The sequence below is a fragment of the Anguilla anguilla genome, chromosome 11, assembly GCF_013347855.1.
Source record: "Anguilla anguilla isolate fAngAng1 chromosome 11, fAngAng1.pri, whole genome shotgun sequence".
Lineage (NCBI taxonomy): Eukaryota > Metazoa > Chordata > Actinopteri > Anguilliformes > Anguillidae > Anguilla > Anguilla anguilla.
Window position 1 is genome coordinate 22,631,848 of NC_049211.1, and position 24,452 is coordinate 22,656,299.

Genomic DNA, 24,452 nt, shown 5'->3' on the forward strand with positions numbered 1-24,452 from the left:
AAAAATGGTGCAGTGAATATGCTGGAAAACACTTTTAGGCTCTATTTTCCGGAATCAACATTGCATTGTGCATGGGCGCAGTGAATGGTGCAGTATTTTCTAGCATTTTCAGGACCAGAGCCATGGAGTGCACTGCGCAAAATGCATGGTGCACCTGGAAACAGGGCTGGGGTACACTGAATATATTATCTGGTGCAGCCAGATTTATTAATTGTCAATCAAACAATTTCTTTACATTCCCTTTAAGAGTCTTGCGCTTTGCCTAGCGCTTACTGCTAATTTCGGTAGTCTACAGCAATGCAATGGAAGATGAGGATAAAGGCATAAATGCAGACTTGACTGACCCGAAACCTCCAATATCCTTGACATGCTCTCTGACTGCATTTTACAGAAAGCAGTCAGGGTCACAACTTTAATGAAGAGGCTCAGGGCTCCTGAAAGTGACTCAGCAGCCGCCAGCCCTGCGTCAGGGGCCCCAGCTGGCATCGTGGCTCCGAGCGTCGCTCCCAAACCTGCTGCCAGCGCGGACCCTCCCACTGCCCCCAGCACCCAGCCTGAGAACACGCCTACAAGCTCAATGGCCAATGAGGATCCCTCGATGCGGTGTAACGGAGAGACCCCAGCGCCGCTTCGACCGACCACAGAAGCCAGGGATGAACAGAATGGTTAAACGTCTCCATCCCCCTGTGTACCTGTCCACCCACCTCCCCCACCCTGCACCGTGTATATTAAGCCACTGGCATGATGATGCTGAAACCGCTTAGCTTCCCACTTGCAGTGTTAGCGCAGTGTGGGCTTACAGAGCCTGTTTTCTTTCCTGAGCTGTCGCCTGGCCTGTAACTGGGCTCTTTCTGAAGGTCTGATCACCTTGTTACAATCTTTCTAAAGGTGTTCTCTTTCTTAACCTTCCCTCACCGAACCCCATGCCTTCCTCCTTGATGGCAGTATACAGTAAAACCTTGCCTGCTCTTTGATTTCTGCTTGCAGATGACAAATTAATGCCCTCCCCTGTTTTTTTTTCATTTGGCATGCACCCAAACGCTGAACTGGAGAACATAGTCTTTTCCTTGTATGACCTTAATTCAGGAATAATTACCCTAGCACACATTATAAATTAGAGCTTACTACCTTTTAGTGTTCCTAAAGACTTCTGTCTTAAGCTAGAATAGCAGCATTTGCTGTCCAGCTCGAATAGTATAGCCGCGTGTTTCTTTGTGAAATATTTTACATATTGAGTAGAATAAGATTGCTGTGCTAAGGTATTGGTCTTTCTCTGGTATATACCCTTTTTCACATGGACAAAAGGGATGCGGATAAAAACAATTATTCACGATCAATGCTCTTGAGCATTCTTTTTGAATTATGTCAACACAAAAGCATTGTTATTAAAAAGAATTGATAAAATGTAACAGCATTCATAACAAGGGACATTTTCACAGAGCAAACTCTTATGCATTGGTCCCACATTATGTAAATATTTACCCTAAAGATGAGCAGCCATTGGCATTCAAAGACATAATAGAAGCTCAGCTGTCCTTCCTTAGTGAATTTTGTTAGAAAATAGAAACAGAGTTTTGCTTTTTATTGTTGTGTATTTGTTAATTTAAAGCATCAATTTTTATTTTCTGATGAGTTTGACTTACTAAACAGTGTGTGCTTTTTATGCTTTTTATGCCTGGCACATCTCCACCAACAGCTCTTTAAGAAAAAAAACACATGGCTCTATAAGTACAAACTGCTGTAAATAGAAATGTCTGTAGTCGTAGCCTAACTGGCATGTGCTTTGACCTTTTCTGTAGACTTCACGTTGTGTTGAGCATCTGCTGGATTAGGATTTCAGCTCACTCCTTGCCTTACACAGCCGTCTATGTTGGACATGTCAAACAGTAGTACAAGTGTTAGAGTCTGTTTTTATATTTTGTTAGATAAATTCTCTCTAATATGTCTATATATTCATGTGACATTCATTTCGTTCTGAATCAGAATTGTCAATAAAGGAATGCTGAATGTCACAGTATTTTTTTCTTTAACTATTAGCAAAAATCTAAGCTAACTTAAAAAAAGTTTAACAGTAAGAATATGTCATACAGTATGTATATATATATATATATATATATATATATATATATAATGTATGAAAAATATGAGTAACATATGCACATATTACAAACCCTGTAAATTCGCATTTACAAAATAGGCAAGTTTCCTTGACAATTATACATTTTTTGTCATGACATATATTACTAGGAACAATAATACCTCTCTTCTTTAATGTGAACTATTGTGATTTTGTAGTAATTTCTTTTAAACACTTGCAATATTATGGAAACATTGTGTGAATGCTGTGCCATGCCATGATAGCTGTGGCTCAGCTTGGAAGTCTTTATCCAGCAGATGTCTCCCTTCTTTTTTCCCTCTGTACAAACGCTTCCAACAACTCCTGTGTGTTGAGCGTGTCTCTGTGCCTCCTGAAAGCTGCTTGTCCTGAAATGAATCTTCTCACATTTTTAAATATTTCTTAGCTACTCCTCTGGTCTTATCCTTGAGAAAATAACACTATTCGCAGAAGGAAAATATATTCCTTTTGTCCTGCTGCCGTGCACTAGCTGACTACTGTGTGAAGAACAACACTGAAAGCCATCCTCTTTCTCTTGTCTTTGTTAAAACTTTCTGTGAAAAGTGAGAAAAGCCAATAACAGCTTATTTGCCTGGGCTAAAGAGATTCAAGAGTTGTCAGCTGTCGCTATCCATTTTCTGTGTTTATTTAGTTTGTCATTAAGGTTTGTACAGTTTCAAGTGACATTAATAGCAACAAATATTTGTTTGGTTGTTTTCCAGTGCCCTCTTATTTTTACTAATGTGGAAATGGGAAATAAATCAATATTTAGGTTGTGCCAAAGTCTACCATTATTGTTTGATTTGAGCAATATTGCTATTGCTGAGAAACTGTGATGCTGAGTGTTGTACTGCTTAAAATGTTGACTTCGCTTGTTCAGGTCACACCAGTCATCCTCCTGGCTCTTGTCTTACCCATGCTATGCTCTCCTACAAAATACAAGGAACAAATACATCTTGCTAACAAAAACATTAACCTGATTGCTGATTGGGGTTTCTGCCATGATAATTCAGCCTACACAATGGCTCTGTCCACATGTATCTCTCTCAAAGGGCACAGCAGGCTGTGCCTTTATACCAGGCTGGGAAACAGTTGTGGTATAAACAGTCTCATGCCCAATATCAGCCATCACAGCATAATAAAATGATTTCAAATCACAAATGACACCACCAAAAGCTACTCTGACACATACTGCAGAATTTGAGACAATCAAGACTGACATATCACACAACTATTGAATTACACTGATTGTTTTTGTCAAATTTACATTTACAAAACTTCAATCTTAGAACTTAAGCACTCACTGGAACTTGTGGTGTGCAACTTTAGCAGTAGACCATGGTGTTTTATTGTAGCCCTACTACACCATATGCCTTTTGCACTCCTGCACAGCAGGGGGCAGTGTTCCCTGTATACTTTGTTGGTACATAGAACCAAGGAAAACATAACTAATTGGCCAAGTTCAAGCACTAGATTTAGCCCATAGTGGAAATGACACAATGCTGTGTCACTTCATAACTTTGCAATATTTTTTGAAACAATGTGTTGATGGTGTCCTGTGAGATTATGAAGAATTTAACATTACTCTAGGGCCAAAAACCTCGTGTTCCCATCAAATCAGTTGCTGTTTCTTTTCTGAAGAGGAAGTTAGTATAATACCACATCCACTTTTTTCATCTGAATTAAAAAAATTTTTTTTGTATTTTATCATTCTTATTCTGTGCAGGAATACAGTACATGTCTGGAGGTGTTGTATAGTTTAGCCTTGAGGTGGGAATGACAGCACAGTTCTTTAATTTTAAACTCAATTCAAGTTGAATTTCTGCCCCAGCCTCTCCTATTCTGCGGTTGTCTAGCCAGATAGCAGTTCAGGATTACTAGAAATATACTAACTTTAAAGGTGAGGACCTGCTGAGCCTTCAATAAAATAATAATAAAATTATAAAAAATGAAGCAACAACAATAATAATAATAATAATAATAATAATAATAATAATAATAATAATATGTTACAAACATTTAAGGCCCCAAGGCTACCGCCCACACCAATGATATGTGATTCTTTAGCCTGCATTATGCAGTCCATTCATGGTTGTTTCTTGTCAGTGTTAAAAGGATATACTGTTCATATATTTATTGTGTCAGGAGTGAGTTTGTAGACTTGAATGAAAACGTAAATGTGGCTGGGAAAACCTGCAATACAATCAATACTTTTCAGTTAAGCTATTGATAAACATTTATTTCACAGTGCTTATACACAGCAATGGTGGCAACAGATGACTGTGTTTTAGAACTATACAAAGCAATGCTTTAATTCAGTGTATTCACTGCGTTCAGTTGTACTGTACATATTATCAAGCGTACTCATTTCTAATTTCTCCATGCACTTATGTGCTGTAAATGTGTTTGTTTCTTGGATCCTGGGGTCCTGTCTCTCATTTGTAAGCTATGTATACCTTGACTGAAATTATAAATTTGATGGTCTTAAAAAATGTTAGAATAAAGAATACCTGCGCACAAGAAAATGCTCCTTTGTGGTTTATTCAGGAAGCAACATTGGTTGCTTCCTGAACATGGTCTTCATCAGGGATGCAGTCACATGAAGGAAGTAGTAGATATACTAGAATAGCTGGCTAGAAATAGCTGTACAAAATAAGTATTGTATCTTACTGAACCTGTGTTTAGTAGTTGTCTATGACCATGAAATGCACTTTTTGTACGTCGCTTTGGATAAAAGCGTCTGCTTTTATAAATGTATATAAATTATAAATACAGCGTCCAAATAAATGTAATGTAATATACATAGACACACGCACACACACTTGCATACAGATGAGGTGTGTGAACACAGGAAGTTGCAGTATGGCAACTTGGCAGCAGAGGCCGTGGGGCGTGTACGGAGTGTGTGCCGAGTCGAGGGGCTGTAGAGGCTTTGTGGCAAACTCACGACCAGACTCCTGAAAGAGGAGGGGATCTAAGGCCAGGCCCAGGCGAAAGTCACAAAGTCCCGCTCTGAAGCAGCTGAAAAGGGCAGTTATTGGCTTTAGCTAAAGAGGAAGGACCCCAGTTGGGTCCCAAAATAACCAACCAGGAAGAGAGGAAGGTATGGAAGGGGTGAATCTAGGATCCTATGCAGATTGCACGATTGAGTCCTCTGGAGATATAGTGAGCTCATCAATGAAACATTGAAGAAGGATGATGCCCACCTGATGACCCTGATCAAGTCTCTGCCTACTGTAGCTGTAACCCTGACAACATCAATTGGTACTATCCCACCAAGACAAGCGCTAACAGCCCAGGGATTGGAACAACTAGCCTTAGAACTGAGCTGAACACCGTGGGCACGCGGGCTACCAGTATTCAGCTCTTAATAAAATAAAGGCTTTCGTCCAAAGAAAGTAATTAAAAAAGATGAATACAAATGATGTCAACGCGTCATACTGAACTACAGTCCCTATCAGCCTTTAGTTTTAGGAAGTGACATGTTCGGAACTTCCGCCGGTCTCCATTTTTTCCACAGTCACTCCATTTTTAGAGAATAGGTTGGGTGAAAGGAAGAAAAAGGTGAGTCCCTTATTTGCTCGCTTTTTTGAAATTACACAGACTTTCTAAATATGAAATAGCCTTTCGTGTGCATTAAATATTACATTATTTTGAAATCCACTTCATCCAGAGATGACGGATAATCTAACTCGCTGTAGCATAGGTAGCCTTACCCTTAAATGTACGGTGATAACGAGGCTGGTGGTGGCTTGTACGTAATGGTAGCCAGCTAGCTATCGTCCTTAGCTATTGCTACAAATGAACATGAAACGATTCGATTATTTGAGTTTAATTTTTTGCTTATGTGTTTATAATACTATCGTTTGATTGTGAACTAATTATATCCATCAACATATATGAGATACGAGTTTGCGACAATTGTTTTTTGGACCTTGAAAATGCATTATGCTAGCTAGCCTGCTAGCAAGCTTATGTTAACAATATTGCGGCTAACTAGCTATAAAATCGATGAAGTAGTTTGGGTGACGCTATCTAGTTAGTTATCGTTAGCGCGACCGTGTAAGGGCGGACTAGTTCGAACGTCCACCCAAGTGCCGTGACATATTTGTTTGCTAGCCAGCTAAGGACTAGTTTTTGCAGCTAAATATAACACTAGCGAAATGGATTGTAAGCGAATTACAAAATGCAACTATCTTGGCTACTACCTATAGTTTAAAATTATTGAAATTATTGTAAACGGTAAATGTGATAACCTTCAGACTGCATTTTATATGGTTATTATACTATGTATTACGCATCCGCAACAGTACGAGAAATCAAATGCATTGCAATATTGACTTATATCAGTCTCAACATTTCCGTCTATTTCTATGTGCGGATTAAGTTCAGTTTATTACCGGACTATAGGATTCATTCCTCTGCGATAATTTGTGGTTATTTTAACTGTTTTCTGTCCCGTCTTTACACCCACTTTAACAGCAACCAAGTGTGACTTAATTTAGTGTAATAAAAGCTAGTTAACTTTGGTGATCTGTCATGTTCCATTCCATTGAAAGATCCTAAGCGTATTGGTGTCACAAATACAGCGCGTGCACAGTAGAGCTGTGAAGCTGGCTAACTAGTTAGGCTACCTAGTTCTTATTTCTGCCCATTATGTGATTTCTGCGTATTCAATTGTTTGTCTGCGTTTGAAATCAATGTCAATGGTTATTGATACCGAACTTTCGAGGGTACTGCTAATTGGCTGCAAGCTGTAATCAAAATAATTGTAAGTATGCATTTGAGTGTGCCAGATCAATATCAATATGCATGAACATGTGAAACGTTGTGAATCTAGCTTGCCCTAAAACAAAGGTTGTCAAACTCTAGTCCTGGAGGGCTGCAGTGTCTGTAGTTTCAGTCAGCAGCTGGTTAAGACCTTGAGAACAGTCCCAAAGAAAATCACAACCTTCAGTCCCTCTTATCAAAAAATATAATATTTTTAAACGTCTGGTATGATTTATATATTTGGTGTTGTGCTCTTAAACTGTATAATTTCTTGTTTCTGACAGCGTAAACACCACCTGCAGGTGTTGGTAACTTCCCGGCAGACACTTGATCATGTGGGACGGTCCTCGACCTGGTCCACGAGGAGGTCCACCCTTTCGGTAAGGAACTTCTCAGAAGAAAAAAAAAACGGGATCTTATTAAGAATACAGTCAGTGTGTAGGAATCAGCATGGGTGAGGATTTAGCCGTGTTCTGTCAGGGTGTAACAGTGTTTGTTTTTTTTGTAGTGGGGACCCTCGGGGGGAGATGTTTGAAGGCCGAGAATGTCCTGCACCAGAATTCAGAGGAAGAGATGGGAAGCCTATGGGCCATAGGCCTCCTGATAGGCCCCCAATGGACATGAGGCGGTTTGACCGTCCCGCCGAAATGAGACCGAGGGAAATGGAACCCTTAGACATACGGGGAAGAGAACCGCCCAGGGACTTCTTCAGGCCAGGGGAGGAGGGCGATGCTGGCATGAGGAGGCGATTTGATATGGAAATGAGAAACAAACTGCAAGGTCCTCCAGACTTTATGGGGCCTGGCAGGCACCCTTTGGACATCAGCGGGAGGGACATGAACCCCAGAGGCTTGAGAGAGCCCAACGATGCATTTATGGGGGGTCGAGAAAGGGAACGATTCCGCATGGACATGCCAGGATTCAACGAGCCTCCCATGGACTCTCGCAGACGGCTTCCCATGGACCTTAGCAATAGAGATGAGGGCTTTAGAGACATGCGTGACAGAGAGCGGCCCCGGATGGGTATGGAAGACATAGACGGATTCAGCATGGACATGCCCCCAAGAGAGAGGGAGATGATGGACTTTGATAGAAGGGGTGGAACCCCGCTGACCCCCAGGGGAAGATTTGAATCCGATGTGGACTTCAGAAACCGTATTCGACCTTCAGGTGAGTTCAGGGAAAGGGAGAGATCTCCCCTGAACTTCAGGGAAAACGACGGGGTTCCGATGGATGCAAGAGGAAGACCCGATGGGCCCCCAGATTTTGTGGCCATGAACAGACCCAAGTTCAGGGGTGGGGAAGGAAACTTCAGAGACATGGAGTTTCAAGAACAAAGGGAGCCGTCTTTGGGTTTCCGAGGCAGAGAAGAGAAGCCTCATTCGGACGAGTGGCATGGCCGGGATATGAGGGACCGAGGGCCCTTCCCGCCGCATATGAAGGGGGCACCCCCATTCCCGAAAGGCCGGGAACGATTTCCCCCGCCCCGGTGCAGGGAAGGTGACCCTGGCTCTGGGGAGGTTGCGGATTTCCCCGGAAGAGAAAGGCAACCCTCAGAATTCCCGGTGGAAAAAGATGGATCCTTTGGCTTTCCACATCCTGGAAGAGAGGGAATGGACACTCATGGCTGGGAGAGGAACCCTCCCCCAGATCACTTTCCCGGTCGAGATGTGCCTCCATTTGGCCGCAGAGGTCCACAGGAGCCCCCCCTCCCACACATGGAGCCTCCTCCATTGAATGTTCCCAACCGAGAGAATGAGGCTAAGCGTTGGCCCAGAGACCCGGACCCCAAACAGAACCAGAACGCACCACCCCGAGGCAGGTCTCCCTTCCTCAGAGGTCCAGATCCTGCCCAGGGGAAGAGCCAGATAGGTCAAGACCACGGGGGCCCAGAGGGTCACCCACCCTTCGGGGAACCAAAGGACATTCTCAGCAAACCAGGACAAGAGGGAGGCAAGGAGGAGTTCCCAGACAACAGCAGCAGTGACTGTAGAGACCAGGACTACAGAGACATTGATTACAGAACAGGCTCAGGTCGCGCCTTCGACTACGAGCGCAGAGATCAGCCAGGAACAGAAAAGCCTTTGAAGGAATCAAAGCCAGTCCCACCCCAGAGGTTCAATGATCCAGCTTCTCAGGTTTGTTACTGAACGTTTTCAATAATCACAGAACATGGTAGCCAATTATAGCAATTTGTGGCAAACTGTATTATGTGAAGTGAAATTGACTCTTGGAGAAAAAGAAATAAACCCAATACAATACCAAATAAGGTAACAAAGTATGCATTCATTTAAATCATACATTATAATGTTTGTTTTCATTCACAAATTATTTGTATCAAATTTTCTAAGATATTGTACTGAGCCATTAGCTTTCAAATTTCATAGTATTTTTAAAGGAGCAGCATTCGGATTGTTTTGCTTCCTTTTATCTTCTCATATAACTTAGCTCACAAAGGATCAAGATTACAGGAGTGCTTCTGTGAAGAAGGAGGTCTCAAACACCATCTCCATTACCGGAATTCCCAAAACCGCCACTATGGAACAGGTATGAACGACCCGAGTTTTGCTTATGACATGCATCTCTGTGACTTACTGGAGAACACGCCCTTTTGCTTTTCAGGGAATTTCATTATGCTGACTACATTGCCCTCTGAAACATAAACGTATGTTCCACCTGCATTCTAGGCGATAAAGTGGCTGATTATAATTTTTCTCTTGTAGATCCTGGGTGCTTTTGCAGTCCGTGATGGCGTCCCCATGCAGGGCATGAAAATAAAGAACGTTGTGCCAGGTGAGAGAGCGCTACCGATGAGAAAATGATACGAGCAATGCAATATACAGTCCATTTCGCTGAACAAACCTCGAATCGCACGCTTGCCAACTGCCGATCGTAGAGGGGTCGAATACCAAAACCTTGTCGGCATGACTGTTGCAAGGAACCTGAGACACTAAACCGGGCGTACCTGAAAAGAGCAGCTGCTCTGTCTTTCCCCCTCGTCCAACATCCTCAGATGTGAACTTCCGCAAAACTGCTGTATGTGAAGTGACGATGAGAAAGTTTTCAAAAAACAGCAGTTTATCAACTGTGACTGGAATCGGGATCATACGTTTTTAGTGCCAACGAAGACGCACCACAAAGCAGTTGTATACTGTTCTTAAGCCACTTTTCCCTCTGCTTATTGTATTCTCGTCAATGGAGCTGTTATGTTTTTCTGTCCAGCTGAAATCTCAAACCTTTGACAAAATTAGTATGTGTTCGTCATGGTTCATGCAGACTTCTGCATTAGCTTTATCACTGCCTTATAGTTTGGTACTCTTGACATCGGTTTCTTCATCTTTTATAAAGCCATTCGATGGCAGTTTTCTTCATGCTATATGGGCACTCCTTTTCATTTTGAGACCTATATCAGCTACCACATTCTTTTGGCATGTGTGTAGATGCCACCTCTGTGAGATACAAGTTGATAGTGCAGCAACAAGTCTCTGCCTTAATCCTTTAGAAATAAAAGAGAAAGTGGGCACTGTCTCCGTGCCATTATTTTTCTGTTCATTCGAGAGGTTCTGCAGGCTTGAATTAACCATTCACTTTTTACAGGCAGCTAGGAATATTTTTTATATCATCATAGCATTATTTATGTAACGTAACATTGACTAAAGCTCCTTTAGTTTCATATATTGAAGAAATATAGGGCTAGCTAATGCAAAAAAGAAAAGAAAAGTAACAGAAGTGAGGCGAATATGCACATTTTCCAGTTACCAGAGTAATGTGACAGTTCATGGCTGTCATACAGTGGAACCACCTTTGATTGAATGTGGATTGCAAGTCCTTAAACCACATGGCAATTTTTAAATATTTTTTTTAATTTGTTTATATTTTGACTTGTTCTTCATTCTTCCATTCAGTTGTGCCATTTGCAACTGACTTTAAAAAAACAAAAAAAAAAACAATATAGCGCTATTAATATTAGATAGTTTGAAAAATACTGTAAAAATGAAACATATAATTATTTAAAATAATTCGGCTTGCATGGTTTAGGTAGATAAAACCACTAAACCATTAAAACCAGGACAGTTGCCATGCTTGCCAGCCATATTCAGGGTTTATTAACCCTTTAAAGTAGTGCTTCAAAAACTTTGGCAGTGAGGACTAACATATTGTAATGTCCCAGATCAGCCTATTCAAATTAGGTTTGAATCCAGCTTTATCTTGATTAGTTTCAAAGTGTTCATTTCCGAAATTGAACTGTCACTGTAAAAAATATTATATCTATATATTTCCATAGCATCACATTGCCAGTTAAGAAGATACTGCAGAATAAAACCGGTATCATACAATTTTAAGTCACTTTGAGTGTCTTTTTCAAAGTTTCTGCATAGCTTTTCTTTTATTTGCGAGTGCATGACCGTAATGAGGTTTCGAAACCGGTCGGGCAATCGCCAGTTCCATTCAAAAGTTTGAGTGATGTGCATTTCTGTACGCTCTCCGAACTCTATTTGCAGTGGGCTTGATATTGGCATGGGATGTGATCTGGGAAGCGGGCATAGTCACATTGCAGCAATATCCACCACACTGACATGCATGGATAATGGACTATGGGCTTATTGTTTATGGGTTTAGGTGGAAATAGATTGGATGCTGTAGCTATGAAGACTGCTTATTCTTTAGCTGGTGCAAATGCGATGTTTTGTGGCTTTAGCAGGCTTGTGATGTGTCTAATGAAAAAAACGATGTGAGGCCAGTTAGCCTGGTTGACTGAAACAGAAAATCCTGATGTGCTAAGGGGTGGGTGGTTCATCTGGTTTGATCGTTTTCGTTCAGGTCATATTGCCTTCGCCAACCTGTTAAAACGAAGTATACGACTTCTACGCCAATAAACTGTTCTTTCCTCTCATTGTATATGCTGTTCTGTATTTGTTTTTGTTTGTTGTTTTTTTTTTCATTGAATTTGGCAACTGTTCACTTCACTGGCATTGACTAACACAGATCCATCTGTATTTTAAATGCTGTCCCCAGGTTACAGCTACGATACGGCCTATGTGGAGTTTTTAAACCTCGAGGATGCAGTCCACTTCATGGAGTCCAACCAGGTGGCCCTTCCTCGTCGCTCTACAACTGCTGTCTCGTCGGACAGGAAGACGGCCTGGGCTGGGGGGTGGACTGGTGTGGGAAGGACTGATTGGGAACGGGTTGTTGTTATGTGCCTTTAAGGGCTCACTGGGGAAGGGGTGAAGTCTCATTTTGAGATGCGGGACGTGTAAGGTCCATTCTGTTCATTCTGGTGTCGATGCAAGGCCTGCAGCTCATGCTTTTTCGAAGGGGTTGTGGCATACTGTAGCTCACCTTGTTGAGGCGTTGTACGAGTCAGATCGTTTCTGTTTGGGTGGTTTCGTAAAAATTAGTGGTTTTTTCTAGGGCGTTCTGCTTCTAATATATAGAGAAACCAGTATTTGGAGTCACCGTTGATGTGCATTCCTGTTCTCCAAAGTACTACTGTTCTCTTCTTTTTGAAACGTGAATTGTTAAAAGCAAATGGAATCATTCTCAAAGACATCTTGAGTACATTGAAAGCATGTGGGATTTATTTTTGAAGTACAGATGAGGTTTGTCTTTTTCTAAATTGGCATGCATACTTTTAAGAGTGAACTTAAGTGTGTCTTGTTAGGGAGCATTGAGGGGCATGCATTAGGATAAGTTAATTAGATGATTACGGTGTGGCAACATATTTAATGTTGTTCATTTGTTTTAAGCCTGAATGTGCAGTGAGCTGTCTTCTATATGATGAACTGCAGTACGGCTTGTTTGATATATTGATTAGAATTTGTTCTGCGGAATAAGAGTGACGAGAAATGTTTGCATACACCGAGAGAACCTCAAAGCCTGAGGGTATTGAGGAATGTTTGATGCTTTATGCTCCGTGTTCATTTGATTTATTCATTGTGTCAGTGTCGTTCAGATAGAAAGATCCTTTCTGATGTTATTTAATTTATAGCCTCATACAGTATGGTGATGGAAATTAGTGCAGCTCAAGATTTTTACTTCCTGATGATGCATATTTGAGAAAGTTATTTGAGTCATGAAGTAAACATTTTAAGAATGCTAAGAAAGAGGGCCTCTTTGTTACAGTAACATTGTACAAAAATGCAAGGAGTGGTAGGGAATTTTGAAGGGCATTGATGATTTTCCTTTTTTTGGAAAATTGTTTGCGCAGCTGTTGATTGGATACTCTGGGAAGCTGTTTGGTTTGAGTACATTTATGTGAACTGTGGATGAACCAGTCTGAATATATGGTTAGCAATCGATATTAGAGACTGGAGAAAGAGTTCATTGAACTATGAGCTTGATAGTAATGGGTTTCATTGCTGTTACTGTTCCCTTGAGCAAGTTGTTCAAGTGTAAAACCAGCTGAAAATCTATATACGAAAGAGTGAAATGTGCAACATTCCCACCCTCGTGAGAGATTCTGCTGAGAGAGCATGTGAAGTAAAATCAGTCCTTGTACGGGTAAGAAGACCACTTTGGAGCTTGCCCCCGAATAGATGACGGGCAGGGCTCACTTTCCTGCTTCTTCTCAGTACCACCCTCGGGTTCCGTTTTTCTCCCAGGTTTTTTTCTTCTAAAAGTGCATTACGGTCACGAGACCAGTCTAGGTTACCTTCCTGGTGGTCTGGTGGCATTACCCTCAAACCATTAGGACTCCAGTCCTCTGCACAGCACACATTGCTTGTTTTGCTTGGATTTTTCTCCATTCCGAAGGGGCGTTCGCATGCCCCGCTCCAAAATGTCTTTTGTTTCTCATTCTCCTGATGGCAGCAGCATTCTTGTGTCTTGAGCCCACTGCCAGAGGCGCAAGATGAACTGCTCTTCCTGCTTGAGGAGCTCTCTCATGTCTCATGCAGCAGTTTGATGACTTTCTCCTGGCTTCCCTTGACATGAGCACCTTCGTCCATCTTCTCTTTGGGTGCCAAATTCTTGTCTTTAAAACTATTAGAATATCTGCTGCCTTCTTCCAAGGAACTCTCCGATCAGGTTCTGTGAATGATCAGTCCTGTCAGCACTTCAGCTTTTCCCGCCGCTTATTGTCTGTTCCATTGCCGCTGTTTCGGTGGCCTTGTATTGGATACGCTCAAATCAAGCTGGAAGCAATTGGGAGCCAACTCACGGTCTCTCAGAATAAAATTACAGTGTGTTCGATTTACTTTTCTGCAATTTGTGGCTTCAGTGGTTTATGTATGGTGGCAAACATTCATTTGGAATCGGATGATATTGTGATTCATTTAAAAAGTTCCGTTTGGCATGTTATGGAAATGCTTTTGGATCAGAGCCTCTGGTGCAAAAAGGAGGTATATGGACTCTTCTGAAAATAACAGGAGCTCATAGGTACGTTATTGAAACAAACACAGTCTCTGTGCTCAGCCTTTGGGGATTTGGTTGATTATGACAAATCGCCACTCTTTGCGTAATAGATTTATTGAGAGCGAATGCATGGCTTTAAAAGGGGTCATTTGTCTCTCTTTCCATGCTGTGGGAACAAGTCCTCATTAATCAGTTGTGGAAAAGTAACACATCTCAATGGGATATAATTTGGAATATATAATGGGAGTTCCCAATGAACTGGTAAAGAATCCTGGTTGTATTTACTGGGGAAATGGTTTTTATATCAGCATCCGAGATCATTTCTGTGCTTTCATTTTAACGTTTCTGGTTTGGTTTCGGGGCGTATGCCTCTCTAAGCATTCGTATTCAAATATGGAATCGCAACACATCAAATGTTGAGGCTTTTATCGGGTTATGTTGTTTTCATTATTAGGTGTGTTTAAAATGCAATGTTACCATTTTTCTTCCTCCAAAATGATGCGGTTCACCGGTTTCTAGAACACGCCGTGGTTGCCGTGGGGCAGTCTGTTGTGGAGGAAGCAAAAATAAGCTGAATTGCATTCCTTCCTCTTTAATGAGAAAATGAATGGGGAATGGGGATTCAAGATTTTTCATTTTGCCATTATTACATTGTTTTGTTTTCGGATTGTCCTCCTAAATTTTGAGATGGGAAAAAAGTAGACCATGCAGAACCGCGAGTAGTGCTTCATAATCAGATTCAGAATATACAAAAGATTTTTCCTTGTCTGGGGTATTTGGCCATCTGCCTAACTGTATGTATAAAGTAAAGTTGCATGTTAGAGTATATGTTTAGTCTGAAATACCGTTTTTAAGATTGAGGCACCAGCTTGCATGCTAGCACGTGCCTTTATATTCGCATAATCCAAATGTTTTTTTGCAAAAAAACTTTTGTCCAAAAATATGCAGTATAAAATTACTTTGGCAATCGAAACAAATAGTCAAGATGGTGTTATTAACCTAATATACCTTTACATTGTTTCACGCTCAGGATACCTCTTGCATTAATTGCAGACCAATCCAAATTGTACAAACTATGTATCCATAGAACTACTTCACAACTCTCAAAGTATGACAGAGTTATGGACTGCTTTTCAATGCAAATTGCTATCATTGCATAACAAATCAAAAAAAAAAAAGAATGTGCAGAAAGCACATAGTACAAAGTTAAAAGGGCATTGATCGTCATTGCTGTTTTGTTCAGGGAATAAGAAAATATCGATTTGAGATACTTTCTCAGATCACATATAACATATTTAGAGAAGCGATAATTACGATTAGTTTATATCACATACAGAATTTAGAGAAGCGATAATTGAGACTAATTTATATTTCATAACCAACCCAAAAATTATGGGGTGGGGGGAGATGCCTTCAGTCCGGGTAACATTCACCGACACTGTGATCAAAGGCTACCGTTGCCATGGCGATTACCCGCGTGAACCTCTCCATCGTCACAAAGCAAAGAGGTGCAATCTGTGTGTCACATGTTGAGCCTTTGAGGGATGGACTGAGTGTAAATGACGCTGCTCTTGTTTTTCAGGGGTCCCTGAAGGTGGGCACTAAAACCGCACTGATGAGATACATCCAGCCAGACAGGAACAGTAAAGAGGCTCCTGTAAGTCTGCACTGTCACCATGGTCCCCATCAGGCAAGCCCCGCCCATCTCTCAATATCCCTGCAGGGGAGCCCCGCCCATCTCACAGTCCAAGAGCAGGGGAGCCCCGCCCATCTCACAGTACCCTAGAATGGGAGCGCTGCCAAATCCACACTCTGCCCTCTACCCATCCCAGTTATTACAGAAATAGTTTGTGCATGTCATTTTGAACGTTGCCCATTTTTTTCACTATCAGATAATTTCACATGCAATCTTCCACCAACAGTGATCATCAAATGCCTCTTGTTTACTGGCCAACAGGAGGCTGTGCATAAGGACAACCAGCCCCAGGAGCCCCTGCTGCCCACTCCCGGCACAGCAAAGAAGCAGCCCCCCGAGACAGCCAATCAGGACGGGCACCGGCAGAAGCCGCCTGTTGATTTGCTCCCTCAGGGGGCGTGGCAGCGGAGCTCTAACCTGACGCCGGAGGCCTGGCAGCAGCAGATGGACCAGCAGCAGCAGCAACAGCAGCAGCAGGAGGCAGAGTCCTGGGGGGCCAGACACCCTCGGCACCCCCCTCGGCAGATGGACCCCATCTTTAAAGAGAGCAAGAGTGAGTGAGCACCGTAAAAGCCCAAGGCAGTCGGTTTGTCTCAGAGCCTCTTGGGTTCCTAGGTCTGCCTCATTGCACTGCAGTCTTTAAAGGGGTCCAGTTCAGGCATTATTAGGCCCTCCATTACATTGAATAGGATGCATTACACTAGGTCCATCAGGGCTGCTTTAATTAAGAAGCATCATTTTCACTTACAAACACCCTTAGAGGGAAAAAACCCCATCAAATACATGAATTGCAGGTGGGCATTAGGTTGTGTTTTTGAATCCTGTTCTGCTCTCATGTGCACGCAGCCATGATTATAAAGAACGTGAAGCCCACCACCACAGTGGAGACCATCCTGAAAGCCCTCGACCCCTACGCCTACCTGGACGAGAGAAACGTCCGCCTGGTCAGGGGCAAGCCCATGGGAGCCAAGTGCTTCTGCTTTGTGGACATGGACTCTCATGAGGTGACCACCTGCGCTAGCCACATGCCCGCACAGCATATCCAGATTTAACTATTTTTCTTCTGTTAAGTAGTGATAGATTCAGATCAGTCAGCTGGTTAAAATGCTTGCCATCCATTTTTACTTCAACACTGAATTCACTGCTGACAGTAACCTAAGCATGTTTTGCATCTAACTAGCTAACCACCTTCAGTAAAGCAGTATGTAGCTGGCAAGACTACTTGTGTGAGATTCTATCCCTTTCTATTATTTTTTGCTGTTAAAAGTTTAGTTTTGTTGTTTTCCAGCTGTGCCAGCTCTTATGAATATCAGGTTAGGGCATGTATTTCATTATCATATTGCGTTTCTGTAATAACTATAAATTCAAAACTTCAGCTGTGTCATAAGAGCATTTGGGAATCATACGGTAATCAGTTTGTACTGCGTGTGTCGCCTTTCAGCAAGTAGCTCGCCTGGTGGAGATCTTGACCAAGCCCCCACCCCTAATGATTGACGGAGTTCGCGTTTACGTAGAAATCGCCAAGCCACTGAAAAATCAGAAGTGAGTAAAACGCTCGATCCTCTTACTTGTGAGTGTTATTGAACTTTATATCTGGTTGGGTGAGGCTACTGAAAATTAATACATATGAATGTGCTTACACACCCTAATGTGCAAAAAGCTAGTGTACGTTAATCTAATGTACATTAGCTTTTTGTGACATTAAATGGTTGTCTTTCAGATAGCGAGTATTGCTAAAAACTGAACCATTTTTGTTGCAGTTACAGGAGAGAGTTTGATCAATCCAACACCTCTCTCCTGGGGTATCCCCCTGATGCTGGAATGATGGAGGTAGGTTCCTCCCTTCGGCTGAGTTTCCACAGTCCTTAAAAATCTGGCCATGAGAAGTGCTCAAATACCTGATTTCCAAAAGCTGCAAGCCCAATAAAAAAAGCACTTTACTCTGAGCTGAACTTGTCCTTTCTTGCTGTTGCACTTGCACGACTTGCAGGAGCAGCCTACTATCAGGACTTAAAGTATCAATGTGCTGATTATTCTGCTGTAACTAATTGGACAGCTCACTACATTAAAGTCATTATTCACTGGAGAGTGAATTGTGTACCTTTGTAATTATTTTTAAAGTTATGTTCCTCAGAATGTACTTCCACCTTGCAGGCTTAGATGAGCCCTGAGCACTACACTGAAAGTCAATTATATTTAAGCAAATGTTTGTCTTTAAAACATCTTGTAAAATTCACGGCGAGCATAAATCAGGTGATTTAAAATGATTGCATACCTGCTTGGTTTCTTGGTTTTAAGCCACGCTAGTTTTAGCACTTTAAGTGTATGAAGGGTGAATTTGATTAGAATGCGAAATGCAGGCTAAACGTTTGCAGTGCCAGATGCTAACAGGGCCTCATCCTCCCTCTGCAGCAGTACTACCCCCAGCCTGCTCCAGCACTGCTGCCATCTCCAGCTGTAATTCAAGGTAGGTGCTGTGGTTCTAGATGTGTTCACAGCAGTTGGTGTTTTTTAAAAATCCCTTGAAGGCACTTGTTAGAATAGTTTGATTAACCAGACTATCCAGTACATAGATGTATGTTGCATGTTATTAGAGTATATGTAGCTTTTTTTTTTTTCTAGAACAGAATGTTGGTAATTATAATTATTTTATTTTTGTTTGTAATTATTGTTTTCTCTCTGTCTGTTCAGGGGATCCAGTGCTACCTGTCATCAGAGATCCCATTGTGTCTTCTGAGCCCCAGCTGAACTCTAACGTGACTCAGGTAAGCCGTCCGTCAGCCCAGGAAGGGTCATTTATCCCATGTCAGCGCTAACGTTGTTGCAACAGGGTACACCTTTCTTTATTTGTCATCAAAATCAGTAAAAGCTGTGACACGCCGCTTGGCCTCGCTGTATTTCAGGGTGTTCCGTACGCAGAGCCCTCTGCCATCGATCACTCCTTCCAGGCCCCTGACGCTCAGGTGTCCATGGCGACGCCCGCACTGGCAGCGACAGCAGAAGGCACCGACACCTATAACTATGGTGAGTGGCATTCTGGGAATGTCGGCAGTGCTGTGGGACTGTGATATACTGCTGCCTTGTCACCCCTAACAAATGCTTTGCTAACTTCTCTAGCTACGGAGACTCCTGATATGTCGACTTACCTGTACGATGCCACGTCTGGGTTCTACTACGACCCCCAGACCACCCTGTACTATGACCCCAGCTCAAGGGTGAGTGCTTGCACAAGATCAGTTTTTTTTTTTTTTTTTTTTTTTCTTTCTTTCTTTCCCAGTAATGAAAAGGCACGAGGACAATGGCAAACTAGGTTCATAAAATACATGATTTTTCAGGGTTAATTTTTATTTATTTATTTTTTGTGGTCACATACTCACAGTTTCTTATTTTGTGTGTGTTGTATTTGTCTTTGCATGTGTATGTGTGTGTGTGTGTGTGTCTGTGTGTGTGTGTGTCTGTGTGTGTGTCGGTGCGTGTGCACGCTCGTGCTTGGACGCGCAGTATTTCTACAACGCTCAGACACAGCAGTACCTGTACTGGGACACTGGGACAAAGGCCTACATCCCGGTGCCGGGGTACACCACGGACACCCTGCCCCCCGCGGCCAACGCCGCCGTGCCCGTGGCAGGGGCCCCGCCCCCCGAAGCGCAGACCGCAGAGGGGCCGCTGGACGGGAAGAAGGTCACGGACCCAGGGCAGGAGAAGAAAGAAGAGGAGGAGGCTGCGGCTCGCCCGGAGAAGAAAGAGAAAGAGAAGGAGAAAGAGGAGAAACCAAGGAGCCTGGCAGCATTCAAGGTAGAAACTTTTCAGCCTTTTCACTCAAAAATATATTCTCTTGGTGCAAAAGTATAAAAGTGGTTGTGAAGCATAGCTATGAACTTGGCCTTGAAATGCACAGCCTACAGTGTCTTCCTTTCGGCCAGCTATGTCTGCATCGTGAGCTGGCAAGCTAAGGAATTTTTTTAAGCATTTGTCGCATATCTTAGCATGGTATCATTTTATCACACCAAGAGATCTGAGGCTTAAAATAGCAATTGCACCCTCTGGTGGTTTGTGAATAGCACATTCAGAATGGGGAGGTGAGCAAACTTGTAAGAAATGCCTTTCTGTGTGAATTTGCTCTGGAATATACAGCAGAGGCAGTGTTCTACATTCATCATTATGAGAATGTTCACAGTGTAGGAGTTCACACTCAACCTGTATTGAAGATGCTGGCAGTAAGGGAAAAAATGGAATTCAAGTTATCCTTGTTACAATTCACTAAACTGACTGAAGCAGAAAGCTGAGCATGGTTTTTTTTTAGCATAACAGGATCAGATGCATGTTCAGAAGTGACCTTTGCTTCTCATTTCAGTGTGCATGAAACAGTAGTGTGGGTATTTAATGAAAGCCATTGACTAACAGATCATGAAGGACATGGAGCGCTGGGCCAAAATCCAGAACCGGCAGAAGGACAGCGTCCGCGCCCCGTCCCCGGTTCTGAAGATCCCCGGAGCTCCTGAGGACAGGAAGTCCTCCAAGGCCGCCGACGCAGCCTTCGCCATCTTCGAGAGGAAGGTGAGCAGGGCGTTCTCTGACACGCTGGGGTATGAAGATGAGAGTTCTCTGACTCACAGTTGCAGTGCTGTGAAAACGTATTTGCCCCTTGTATGATTTCCTGTATTATTACGTACATGGTTTCAGATCAAAATAGTTTTAAAATGTGATATTAGAAAAGGGAGACTGAGTATGCCAAAAACACAAAATAATAAAAAAATTTTGATTAAAAAAATGATCAAACACCCATATCCCCCATGTGAAAACCTAATTGCCCCCTTAGTTACTCAATCAGCCAATTGAGCTAATTGAAAATTAGATTCAACTGATTGAACATAGCCTTTGAATCTAAACCTCTCTCCATACTCACTATTCGTTTTGGATTCTTATCCAGGGCATAGGTGGGGATGACCTCTTCAAGAAGCCCATGGCACCACCAAAAAAAGAGGAGAAGGGCTTAAAGGTAAGCCCTTGATCTTGAACACTGAAGGTGGCTCCTCGGTGTAGTGCCTGTGCCTCATTATCTATTCCGAAAACCCTAAATGGAGAAACCTTTTATGCCAAAATACATTTGAAAAGGGCATTTGACACAGCAGCAGGCATGCCTGCGCACAGTTGGCCCCTACATCATGCCCTTGTTCTGGAAGCGTGACTCACGTCCTCGATCTCCCTCTCCCGCACAGCGTCCTATGGGCTCCCTGGGCCTGCTTGCGGCAGACTACGGGGCCGGCAGCGACGAGGAAGAGGAGGAGAAGCATGAAGCCCCACGGGTGGTGAAGCCCCAGCTGGAGGAGAAGGAGGACAAGCTGACGGACTGGAAGAAGATGGCCTGCTTGCTGTGCCGCAGGCAGTTCCCCAACAAGGACGCGCTGGTGCGCCACCAGCAGCTCTCAGATCTGCACAAGGTACTGCGGCCCAAAGGCTCCTAGCTGCCTTTTACATGTCTGCATTACCTCGTGAAAGAGACTGTAGCCCCCCTAGTGGAGGAACAGTATAGCAGGAGAGCAGGCTTCCCATCTCTACAAACTCATTATCATCTGGCACAGATTCTTCACTGTTGCCTTTTTTCTCTCCAAAATTAAATAGAAAGCCTTTAAGCTTTGGGCTTTGTTTCAGATGGGGTGGCATGAAATAAAAAGTTGCGTGAAAAGAGAATCTGACTTTGTTGTTTTTGATTTGGTAGCAAAACATGGAGATCCACTTGAAAATAAAGAGATCCAAGAAAGAACTGGAAGCGTTGGAGAACCAGGAGAAACAGGTGAGGTGCATTTCCATTTCCCACAATCCTCTAACTCGTGGTCATTGAGTACACTTGAGAGCCATGTCCTTCTCATGTTTTCAGTGTTTTGTTCATATTTCTAAGATCAACATGGTCTTATATGGTAACTTCATATTTTCGTCCATCTTTTCTTCATCCAGCTGAGCTCCAGGGAGACCAGAGACTCCAGCGGCTCTCCAGAAGTCAAGAGGAAGAAATACCAGAACTCCTGGTCAAATGCTCCCAGGTCAGTTCAGCTTATTTTCTTTAAATTGCATAATTATGAGTACATCATAAATCATGTTTTTTTTCTCATTATTACAGTTTACTTGAATTTAAATAAGATTGTACTATGATGGCACTATTCCATGTAATTGCTGGTTTAGTTGCCAGAGATTGACCAGCCTGAAATGTAACTCAGATGTGGGTCCAGTTGAGGCCTTGTGCAGCACACTGCTGAAAATAGCTTTCGCAGGATGTTTGCTCTCTGCTATAGTGGGAGGTCATTCTTTATCAGAAGACCTGTGCTGAATGCAGCCCACCCAGCTGGCAGTCTGACAGATATAGTGCCTAATTATTTTGGTTAAATTTCGCAATTTAGGTTGAAGATTTGTTCATTACTGTTGCAGGCCAGCTTTGATAAAACAATATTTTTTCCCTTGTACATGCATATCAGTTAATGTTTTTGTTACAGGCGTGTCACATGATCATACATAAAAATGTAAACTGAAGAGTTAAAGTATTGGATACTGTAGATTTGAGACAGACCTTTTTTGTGTGTGAGAGAACATAGCATGTTTCACTGTTACTGTCAGCTTTACCATGTTTGCGGTATATCTGGCTACAACTATCATGTCTGCAGGTGTGAAGGGCTGTAATTCTCAGGTTTCTGCATGATTGTGCTTGTGTGTGGGAGTCTTTGCCAAGCCTCATCTTTATCTGTGTTTCCCGGTTGCCTCCACACATTCAGAGATATGCACAAGACTTCAGAGCGGCCTGGACTGGGTGCAGAGCCAGTGGAGGTAAGGCTGCAATAGGCTGTCGTCGGAGTTAAAGACTGAATCGGTTTCTCTCGGCCAGGAATTCATCCCCCTCTCTCTTCTGTTCTTCAGAGGAAGAAGAAGGAGCCTGTCGTCTGGAACCACGCCACATACAAGCAGGCCGTGCGCAAGGCCATGTTCGCCCGCTTCAAGGAGCTGGAGTGACCTCACGTCCTGTCCAGCACATTCGAGGGCGGGGCTTTGGGGATTGTGTACGCATGTCGAAATCTTTCACTTGTCATTGGGGTCTGAAACATCCTGCTCGACGCGGCCTGTCGCTCTCGCTCCAGTTCATTCCAGGACTCCTCCCCTGAGTCCCCGCAGCCGCACTGATCTCTCACCGGGAGGGGCCACAGCCCCGGGAGCAGGGCCCCCGATCAGCGACCAGTGCGGCCACGGGGGGAGAAGGGCGTGGTTTGGAACGGTTCACCTCCCGTGGGGGGGTGCCACGCGTAACCGCAAAACAGCGGGGCCCCTCCGGGTCAGGGGCGGGCCCCTCAGCAGCCGCCTCCATGACGTCTCGAGAGCCGCCGCTTCTGCGCCTGACTCACACCGTGGCACAGGAGGACCCAGAGATCCTCTACTCCTGGACTCGACCAGTGGCAGGTGGAGCAGTCCACAGGCCCCTCCGCAACTCAACCACTGCCTTCAGCTCCGATTAATGTGTTAGGAATACAGGTGTAGTGTAGCGTACAGTGGAGTCCTCACGTGTTTGTGATGTGGCTGAAGTTTAGTATTGTGAGGTTTACCCTGCAGCCCAGCTGTACCAGGCCCACTGTTTCTGCCTCCTGGGCCAACATCTGGCTTCTGCAGCACAAAATGTTTTTTGTTTTTTTTTCTTTCTTGTTATTTTAACTAAATTGAATTTTTACATTGAATCATTTTTTCCTGGACATGTAATGTACTCTATATTATGTGTACACTTTTTTTAGTAAAAAAAGAAAAAAATCAAGGTTGGTTCTCAAGTCTTTTTTTTATACATTGTATACAAAGTTACCTGATGTTCGCAATGATTTTATTCTTCTTAATAGCATAGAATATACATTTCATTTGCTATTATAAAGCTGGAAACGTGGAATGCAATGTACAAAACCCCTGAGAAGTGCAAAAATGATGCTTCTTACTAAGGAAATGCTGAGTCTAGATAACGACTCCTCTATTCCTCATTCTGCATACAGAAACCTGCATAAGTGGAAAATTCTTAGCTAAGCCAGTGTCCTTTAAGCATTTTGATTATTATACTGAAACACTCTCTATTATGATTGTCTTTTTTATTAGATTGTGAAATTGATAGGAACCGTTTATTTAAATTTTTACAGTTGAAATTCAATATTGAACCATAAAGATTGTATGTTTTGGGATTCCTTTTATATCGTAATATTTTGTATACAGTCGTACATTTTTCAAAGACCAGACCTGCTGATTTACTTGTAATATCTTGATCATTTCACTATTTGCAGTAATACAATTGCACTGTAACATCGGCAAAAGGCGTTGGCATTGCTGGACATTGAAAAATGTGAGAGAAACCTGGAGCCTTGGTGGATATTTCTAAGAGGTTACCTTTTCTGTAGGAAGATATTTTGCAGTGATTCTTATTGGTGCTAATGGCTGTGAATGAATGTAAGTAGAGGAACTGCTTGCACACAATGCTCATCTTGTTGCATTTTGGGGGTGGTT

General features: G+C 42.8%; 2 protein-coding genes across 6 annotated transcripts in view; both read left to right on the plus strand.

Moving 5' to 3' along the window:
* camkva (CaM kinase-like vesicle-associated a) overlaps window positions 1-4,641 on the plus strand; it is a 39,592-nt gene extending 34,951 nt beyond the window's left edge. For all 4 annotated transcript variants that reach the window (XM_035383321.1, XM_035383319.1, XM_035383320.1 and 1 more), the window contains exon 11: window positions 392-4,641. In XM_035383321.1, coding sequence (XP_035239212.1) covers window positions 392-670 — 279 coding nt within the window. In that variant the 3' untranslated portion in view covers window positions 671-4,641. The remainder of the gene's footprint in view (window positions 1-391) is intronic.
* Window positions 4,642-5,564: 923 nt separating this feature from the next.
* LOC118207658 (RNA-binding protein 5) lies at window positions 5,565-23,724 on the plus strand. 2 transcript variants are annotated; one of them, XM_035381449.1, is made up of 23 exons: window positions 5,565-5,680; window positions 7,171-7,266; window positions 7,395-9,024; window positions 9,335-9,433; window positions 9,610-9,679; window positions 11,903-11,976; window positions 15,825-15,899; window positions 16,200-16,491; window positions 16,785-16,942; window positions 17,380-17,480; window positions 17,699-17,768; window positions 18,351-18,405; window positions 18,630-18,703; window positions 18,842-18,962; window positions 19,056-19,153; window positions 19,440-19,733; window positions 20,343-20,495; window positions 20,869-20,937; window positions 21,158-21,379; window positions 21,658-21,732; window positions 21,894-21,979; window positions 22,703-22,754; window positions 22,845-23,724. In XM_035381449.1, the coding sequence occupies exons 2-23, from the start codon at window positions 7,220-7,222 to the stop codon at window positions 22,935-22,937; spliced, it is 4,008 nt and encodes a 1,335-aa protein (XP_035237340.1). In that variant the 5' UTR covers window positions 5,565-5,680; window positions 7,171-7,219; the 3' UTR covers window positions 22,938-23,724. The 2 variants fall into 2 exon arrangements, with proteins under 2 accessions (XP_035237340.1, XP_035237342.1); XM_035381451.1 differs by having other exon boundaries at window positions 18,354-18,405.
* Window positions 23,725-24,452: the final 728 nt, after the last annotated feature.